At 45.9% G+C, this 9,728-nt stretch overlaps 1 protein-coding gene across 1 annotated transcript; it reads left to right on the top strand.

The window, feature by feature from the left end:
• Positions 1-221: 221 nt before the first annotated feature.
• LOC137366724 (processed variable antigen-like) lies at positions 222-7,669 on the top strand (the record flags this gene model as incomplete). Its single annotated transcript, XM_068028390.1, is given in 3 exon segments — positions 222-644; positions 732-941; positions 7,151-7,669. Coding segments are annotated over 3 exon segments (1,152 nt in total), but the record flags the coding sequence as incomplete, so codon positions are not given.
• Positions 7,670-9,728: the final 2,059 nt, after the last annotated feature.

Raw genomic sequence — 9,728 nt, 5'->3', positions numbered from 1 at the left:
AACAGACCAGAGACAATAAACAGCCCGGAGACAATAAACAGCCCGGAGTCAATAAACAGCCCGGAGACAATAAACAGCCCGGAGACAATAAACAGCCCGGAGACAATAAACAGACCGGAGACAATAAACAGACCGGAGACAATAAACAGACCGGAGACAATAAACAGACCGGAGACAATAAACAGACCGGAGACAATAAACAGACCGGAGACAATAAACAGACCGGAGACAACAAACAGCCCAGAGACAATAAACAGCCCAGAGACAATAAACAGCCCAGAGACAATAAACAGCCCGGAGACAGTGAACAGCCCGGAGACAGTGAACAGCCCGAAGACAATAAACAGCCAGTAGACAATAAACAGCCCAGAGACCATAAACAGCCCGGAGACAATGAACAGACCGGAGACAATAAACAGCCCAGAGACAATAAATAGCCCGGAGACAATAAACAGCCCGGAGACAATAAACAGCCCGGAGACAATAAACAGCCCGGAGACAATAAACAGCCCGGAGACAATAAACAGCCCGGAGACTATGAACAGCCCGGAGACAATGAACAGACCGGAGACAATAAACAGCCCGGAGACAATAAACAGCCCGGAGACAATAAACAGCCCAAAGACAATAAACAGCCCGGAGACATTAAACAGCCGGAGACAATAAACAGCCGGAGACAATAAACAGCCCGGAGACATTAAACAGCCCGGGACAATAAACAGCGCAGAGACAATAAACAGCCAGTGGACAATAAACAGACCGAAGACAATAAACTGCTGAGAGACAATAAACAGCCCGGACACAATAAACAGCCCGGGGACGATAAACAGCCCGGGGACGATAAACAGCCCGGGGACGATAAACAGCCCGGGGACGATAAACAGCCCGGGGACGATAAACAGCCCGGGGACGATAAACAGCCCGGAGACAATAAACAGCCCGGAGACATTAAACAACCCAGAGACAATAAACAGACCGGAGACAATAAACAGCCCAGAGACAATAAACAGCCAGAGACAATAAACAGCCAGAGACAATAAACAGCCTGAGACAATAAACAGCCCGGAGACAATAAACAGACCGGAGACAATAAACAGCCAGTAGACAATAAACAGACCGGCGACAATAAACAGCCAGTGGACAATAAACAGACCGGAGACAATAAACAGACCGGAGACAATAAACAGACCGGCGACAATAAACAGACCGGCGACAATAAACAGACCGGCGACAATAAACAGACCGGCGACAATAAACAGACCGGCGACAATAAACAGACCGGCGACAATAAACAGACCGGCAACAATAAACAGACCGGCGACAATAAACAGACCGGCGACAATAAACAGCCCGGAAACAATAAACAGACAGGAGACAATAAACAGACAGGAGACAATAAACAGCACGCAGACATGAAACTGCCCGGAGACAATAAACAGCCCGTAGACAATAAACAGCCCGTAGACAATAAACAGCCCGGAGACAATAAACAGCCCGGAGACAATGAACAGACCGGAGACAATGAACAGACCGGAGACAATGAACAGACAGGAGAGAATAAATAGCCCAGAGAGAATAAATAGCCCAGAGAGAATAAATAGCCCAGAGAGAATAAATAGCCCGGAGACAATAAACAGCCCAGAGACAATAAACAGCCCGGAGACAATAAACAGCCCGGAGACAATAAACAGCCCAGAGACAATAAACAGCCCAGAGACAATAAACAGCACGGAGACAATAAACAGCAAAAAAAACAATGAACAGCCAGCAGACAATAAACAGCACGGAGACAATAAACAGCAAAAAAAACAATTAACAGCCAGCAGACAATAAACAGCAAAAGAAACAATAAACAGCACGGAGACAATAAACAGCCCGGAGACAATAAACAGCCCGGAGACAATAAACAGACCCGGGACAATAAACAGGGGAAGACAATAAACAGCCAGTAGACAATAAACGGAACGGAGACAATAAACGGACCGGAGACAATAAACAGAACGGAGACAATAAACAGACCGGAGACAGTAAACAGACCGGAGACAATAAACAGACCGGGGACAATAAACAGGAGTAGACAATAAACAGCCCAGAGACAATAAACAGCCCGGAAACAATAAACAGACCGGAGACAATAAACAGAACGGAGACAATAAACAGAACGGAGACAATAAACAGAACGGAGACAATAAACAGAACGGAGACAATAAACAGAACGGAGACAATATACTGACCGGAGACAATATACTGACCGGAAACAATAAACTGACCGGCGACAATAAACAGCCCGGAGACAATAAACAGCCAGTAGACAATAAACAGCCAGTAGACAATAAACAGACCGGAGACAATAACCAGACCAGAGAGAATAAAAAGACCGGAGACAATAAACAGACCGGAGACAATAAACAGACCGGCGACAATAAACAGACCGGCGACAATAAACAGACCGGCGACAATAAACAGACCGGCGACGATAAACAGACCGGCGACAATAAACAGACCGGCGACAATAAACAGACCGGCGACAATAAACAGACCGGCGACAATAACAGCCTAGAGACAATAACAGCCTGGAGACAATAAACAGACAGGAGACAATAAACAACCAGTAGACAATAAGCAGCCCGGAGACAATAAACAGCCCGGAAACAATAAACAGCCAGGAGACAATAAACAGCCCGGAGACAATAAACAGCCCGGAGACAATAAACAGACCCGGGACAATAAACAGGGGAAGACAATAAACAGCCAGTAGACAATAAACAGAACGGAGACAATAAACAGACCGGAGACAATAAACAGAACGGAGACAATAAACAGACCGGAGACAATAAACAGACCGGGGACAATAAACAGGAGTAGACAATAAACAGCCCAGAGACAATAAACAGCCCGGAAACAATAAACAGACCGGAGACAATAAACAGAACGGAGACAATAAACAGAACGGAGACAATAAACAGAACGGAGACAATATACTGACCGGAGACAATATACTGACCGGAGACAATAAACAGCCCGGAGACAATAAACTGACCGGAGACAATAAACAGACCGGAGACAATAACCAGACCAGAGAGAATAAAAAGACCGGAGACAATAAACAGACCGGAGACAATAAACAGACCGGAGACAATAAACAGACCGGAGACAATAAACAGACCGGCGACAATAAACAGACCGGCGACAATAAACAGACCGGCGACAATAAACAGACCGGCGACAATAAACAGACCGGCGACAATAACAGCCTAGAGACAATAACAGCCTGGAGACAATAAACAACCAGTAGACAATAAGCAGCCCGGAGACAATAAACAGCCCGGAAACAATAAACAGCCAGGAGACAATAAACAGCCCGGAAACAATAAACAGACCATCGACAATAAACAGACCGGAGACAATAAACACACTGGAGACAACAAACAGCCCAGAGACAATAAACAGCCCGGAGAAAATAAACAGACCCGGGACAATAAACAGGAGTAGACAATAAACAGCCCAGAGACAATAAACAGACCGGAGACAATAAACGGACCGGAGACAATAAACAGACCGGCGACAATAAACAGACCGGAGACAATAAACAGACCGGCGACAATAAACAGACCGGCGACAATAAACAGACCGGCGACAATAAACAGACCGGCGACAATAAACAGCCCAGAGACAATAAACAGCCAGTAGACATTAAACAGCCCGGAGACAATAAACAGACCGGAGACAATAAACAGCCCGAAGACAATATACAGCCCGGAGACAATATACAGCCCGGAGACAATATACAGCCCGGAGACAATATACAGCCCGGAGACAATAAACAGCCCGGAGACAATAAACAGGCGCTAGACAATAAACAGCCCGTAGACAATAAACAGCCCGTAGACAATAAACAGCCCGTAGACAATAAACAGCCCGTAGACAATAAACAGTCCGAAGATATTAAACAGCCTGTAGACAATAAACAGTCCGTCGAAAATAAACAAAACGGAGACAATAAACAGAACGGAGACAATAAACAGAACGGAGACAATATACTGACCGGAGACAATATACTGACCGGAGACAATAAACTGACCGGCGACAATAAACAGCCCGGAGACAATAAACTGACCGGAGACAATAAACAGCCAGTAGACAATAAACAGACCGGAGACAATAACCAGACCAGAGAGAATAAAAAGACCGGAGACAATAAACAGACCGGAGACAATAAACAGACCGGCGACAATAAACAGACCGGCGACAATAAACAGACCAGCGACGATAAACAGACCGGCGACGATAAACAGACCGGCGACAATAAACAGACCGGCGACAATAAACAGACCGGCGACAATAAACAGACCGGCGACAATAAACAGACCGGCGACAATAACAGCCTAGAGACAATAACAGCCTGGAGACAATAAACAGACAGGAGACAATAAACAACCAGTAGACAATAAGCAGCCCGGAGACAATAAACAGCCCGGAAACAATAAACAGCCAGGAGACAATAAACAGCCCGGAGACAATAAACAGACCCGGGACAATAAACAGGGGAAGACAATAAACAGCCAGTAGACAATAAACAGAACGGAGACAATAAACAGACCGGAGACAATAAACAGAACGGAGACAATAAACAGACCGGAGACAATAAACAGACCGGGGACAATAAACAGGAGTAGACAATAAACAGCCCAGAGACAATAAACAGCCCGGAAACAATAAACAGACCGGAGACAATAAACAGAACGGAGACAATAAACAGAACGGAGACAATAAACAGAACGGAGACAATATACTGACCGGAGACAATATACTGACCGGAGACAATAAACAGCCCGGAGACAATAAACTGACCGGAGACAATAAACAGACCGGAGACAATAACCAGACCAGAGAGAATAAAAAGACCGGAGACAATAAACAGACCGGAGACAATAAACAGACCGGAGACAATAAACAGACCGGAGACAATAAACAGACCGGCGACAATAAACAGACCGGCGACAATAAACAGACCGGCGACAATAACAGCCTAGAGACAATAACAGCCTGGAGACAATAAACAGACAGGAGACAATAAACAACCAGTAGACAATAAGCAGCCCGGAGACAATAAACAGCCCGGAAACAATAAACAGCCAGGAGACAATAAACAGCCCGGAAACAATAAACAGACCATCGACAATAAACAGACCGGAGACAATAAACACACTGGAGACAACAAACAGCCCAGAGACAATAAACAGCCCGGAGAAAATAAACAGACCCGGGACAATAAACAGGAGTAGACAATAAACAGCCCAGAGACAATAAACAGACCGGAGACAATAAACAGACCGGAGACAATAAACAGACCGGCGACAATAAACAGACCGGAGACAATAAACAGACCGGCGACAATAAACAGACCGGCGACAATAAACAGACCGGCGACAATAAACAGACCGGCGACAATAAACAGACCGGCGACAATAAACAGACCGGCGACAATAAACAGCCCAGAGACAATAAACAGCCAGTAGACATTAAACAGCCCGGAGACAATAAACAGACCGGAGACAATAAACAGCCCGAAGACAATATACAGCCCGGAGACAATATACAGCCCGGAGACAATATACAGCCCGGAGACAATATACAGCCCGGAGACAATATACAGCCCGGAGACAATAAACAGCCCGGAGACAATAAACAGGCGCTAGACAATAAACAGCCCGTAGACAATAAACAGCCCGGAGACAATAAACAGCCCGTAGACAATAAACAGCCCGTAGACAATAAACAGCCCGTAGACAATAAACAGCCCGTAGACAATAAACAGCCCGTAGACAATAAACAGTCCGAAGATATTAAACAGCCTGTAGACAATAAACAGTCCGTCGAAAATAAACAGCCCAGAGGCATTAAACAGCCCGGAGACAATAAATAGCCAGGAGACGATAAACAGGCGGTAGACAATAAACAGTCCGACGATATTAAACAGCCTGTAGACAATAAACAGTCTGTAGAAAATAAACAGCCCAGAGACAATAAACAGCCCACAGACAACAAACAGCCAGTAGACAATAAACAACCCGGAGACAATAAACAGCCAGTAAACAAGAAACAGCCCGGAGACAATAAACAGCCCGGAGACAATGAACAGACCGGAGACAATAAACAGCCAGTAAACAAGAAACAGCCCGGAGACAATAAACAGCCCGGAGACAATGAACAGACCGGAGACAATAAACAGCCCGGAGACAATAAACAGCCCGGAGACAATAAACAGCCCGGAGACAATAAACAGCCCGGAGACAATAAACAGCCCGGAGACAATAAACAGACCGGAGACAACAAACAAACAGCCCAGAGACAATAAACAGCCCAGAGACAATAAACAGCCCGGAGACAGTGAACAGCCCGAAGACAATAAACAGCCAGTAGACAATAAACAGCCCAGAGACCATAAACAGCCCGGAGACAATGAACAGACCGGAGACAATAAACAGCCCAGAGACAATAAACAGCCCAGAGACAATAAACAGCCCAGAGACAATAAACAGCCCGGAGACAATAAACAGCCCGGAGACAATAAACAGCCCGGAGACAATAAACAGCCCGGAGACAATAAACAGCCCGGAGACAATAAACAGCCCGGAGACAATAAACAGCCCGGAGACAATAAACAGCCCGGAGACAATAAACAGCCCGGAGACTATGAACAGCCCGGAGACTATGAACAGCCCGGAGACAATGAACAGACCGGAGACAATAAACAGCCCAGAGACAATAAACAGCCCAAAGACAATAAACAGCCCGGAGACATTAAACAGCCGGAGACAATAAACAGCCGGAGACAATAAACAGCCGGAGACAATAAACAGCCCGGAGACATTAAACAGCCCGGGACAATAAACAGCGCAGAGACAATAAACAGCCAGTGGACAATAAACAGACCGAAGACAATAAACTGCTGAGAGACAATAAACAGCCCGGACACGATAAACAGCCCGGGGACGATAAACAGCCCGGGGACGATAAACAGCCCGGGGACGATAAACAGCCCGGGGACGATAAACAGCCCGGGGACGATAAACAGCCCGGGGACGATAAACAGCCCGGGGACAATAAACAGCCCGGAGACAATAAATAGCCCGGAAACAATAAACAGCCCGGAGACAATACACAGCCCGAAGACAATACACAGCCCGAAGACAATACACAGCCCGAAGACAATACACAGCCCGAAGACAATACACAGCCCGAAGACATCAAACAGCCGGAAGACAACAAACAGCCGGAAGACAACAAACAGCCGGAAGACAACAAACAGCCGGAAGACAACAAACAGCTGGAAGAGAATAAACAGTCAGGAGACAATAAACCGGCAGGAGACAATAAACACCCCAAAGACAGTGAACATCCCGAAGACAATAAACTGCCAGTGGACAAGGAACTGCACGAAGACAACAAACAGCCGGAAGACAATAAACAGCCCGGAGGCAATAAACATGCAGGAGACAATAAACAGTCCTTAGAGAATAAACAGTCCGTAGACAATAAACAATCCGAAGATATTAAACAGCGCGAAGACAATAAACAACCCGTCGACAATAATCAGCCCAGAGACACTAAACAGCCCGGAGACAATAAACAGGCAGTAGACTATAAGCAGCCCATTAGACATTAAGCTGTCCGTAGAAAATAAACAGCTCAGAGACAATAAGCAGTCCGTAGACAATAAACAGCCCGTAGACAATAAACAGCCCGGAGACATTAAACAGCCGGAGACAATAAAGAGCCCGGAGACATTAAACAGACTGGAGACATTAAACAGCCCGGAGACAATATACAGCCCGGAGACAATATACAGCCCGGAGACAATAAACAGTCTGGAGACATTAAACAGCCCGGAGACATTAAACAGCCCGGAGACATTAAACAGCCCGGAGACAATAAACAGACCGGCGACAATAAACAGACCGGCGACAATAAACAGACCGGCGACAATAACAGCCTAGAGACAATAACAGCCTGGAGACAATAAACAGACAGGAGACAATAAACAACCAGTAGACAATAAGCAGCCCGGAGACAATAAACAGCCAGGAGACAATAAACAGCCCGGAAACAATAAACAGACCATCGACAATAAACAGACCGGAGACAATAAACACACTGGAGACAACAAACAGCCCAGAGACAATAAACAGCCCGGAGAAAATAAACAGACCCGGGACAATAAACAGGAGTAGACAATAAACAGCCCAGAGACAATAAACAGAACGGAGACAATAAACAGACCAGAGACAATAAACAGACCGGCGACAATAAACAGACCGGCGACAATAAACAGCCCAGAGACAATAAACAGCCCAGAGACAATAAACAGCCAGTAGACATTAAACAGCCCGGAGACAATAAACAGACCGGAGACAATAAACAGCCCGAAGACAATATACAGCCCGGAGACAATATACAGCCCGGAGACAATATACAGCCCGGAGACAATATACAGCCCGGAGACAATATACAGCCCGGAGACAATATACAGCCCGGAGACAATATACAGCCCGGAGACAATATACAGCCCGGAGACAATATACAGCCCGGAGACAATAAACAGCCCGGAGACAATAAACAGCCCGGAGACAATAAACAGCCCGGAGACAATAAACAGCCCGGAGACAATAAACAGGCGCTAGACAATAAACAGTCCGTAGACAATAAACAGCCCGTAGACAATAAACAGCCCGTAGACAATAAACAGCCCGTAGACAATAAACAGTCCGAAGATATTAAACAGCCTGTAGACAATAAACAGTCCGTCGAAAATAAACAGCCCAGAGGCATTAAACAGCCCGGAGACAATAAATAGCCAGGAGACGATAAACAGGCGGTAGACAATAAACAGTCCGACGATATTAAACAGCCTGTAGACAATAAACAGTCTGTAGAAAATAAACAGCCCAGAGACAATAAACAGCCCACAGACAACAAACAGCCAGTAGACAATAAACAACCCGGAGACAATAAACAGCCAGTAAACAAGAAACAGCCCGGAGACAATAAACAGCCCGGAGACAATGAACAGACCGGAGACAATAAACAGCCAGTAAACAAGAAACAGCCCGGAGACAATGAACAGCCCGGAGACAATGAACAGACCGGAGACAATAAACAGCCCGGAGACAATAAACAGCCCGGAGACAATAAACAGCCCGGAGACAATAAACAGCCCGGAGACAATAAACAGACCGGAGACAATAAACAGACCGGAGACAATAAACAGACCGGAGACAATAAACAGACCGGAGACAATAAACAGACCGGAGACAACAAACAGCCCAGAGACAATAAACAGCCCAGAGACAATAAACAGCCCAGAGACAATAAACAGCCCGGAGACAATAAACAGCCCGGAGACAATAAACAGCCCGGAGACAGTGAACAGCCCGAAGACAATAAACAGCCAGTAGACAATAAACAGCCCAGAGACAACAAACAGCCCAGAGACAATAAACAGCCCGGAGAAAATAAACAGACCCGGGACAATAAACAGGAGTAGACAATAAACAGCCCAGAGACAATAAACAGAACGGAGACAATAAACAGACCGGAGACAATAAACAGACCGGCGACAATAAACAGCCCGGAGACAATAAACAGCCCGGAGACAATAAACAGACCGGAGACAATAAACAGACCGGAGACAATAAACAGACCGGAGACAATAAACAGACCGGAGA

This window comes from Heterodontus francisci, unplaced genomic scaffold (assembly GCF_036365525.1).
Source record: "Heterodontus francisci isolate sHetFra1 unplaced genomic scaffold, sHetFra1.hap1 HAP1_SCAFFOLD_1806, whole genome shotgun sequence".
Classification (NCBI taxonomy): domain Eukaryota; kingdom Metazoa; phylum Chordata; class Chondrichthyes; order Heterodontiformes; family Heterodontidae; genus Heterodontus; species Heterodontus francisci.
The sequence above is the reverse complement of the archived record's forward strand: the minus strand, read 5'-3'. Positions and strand labels throughout refer to the sequence as shown.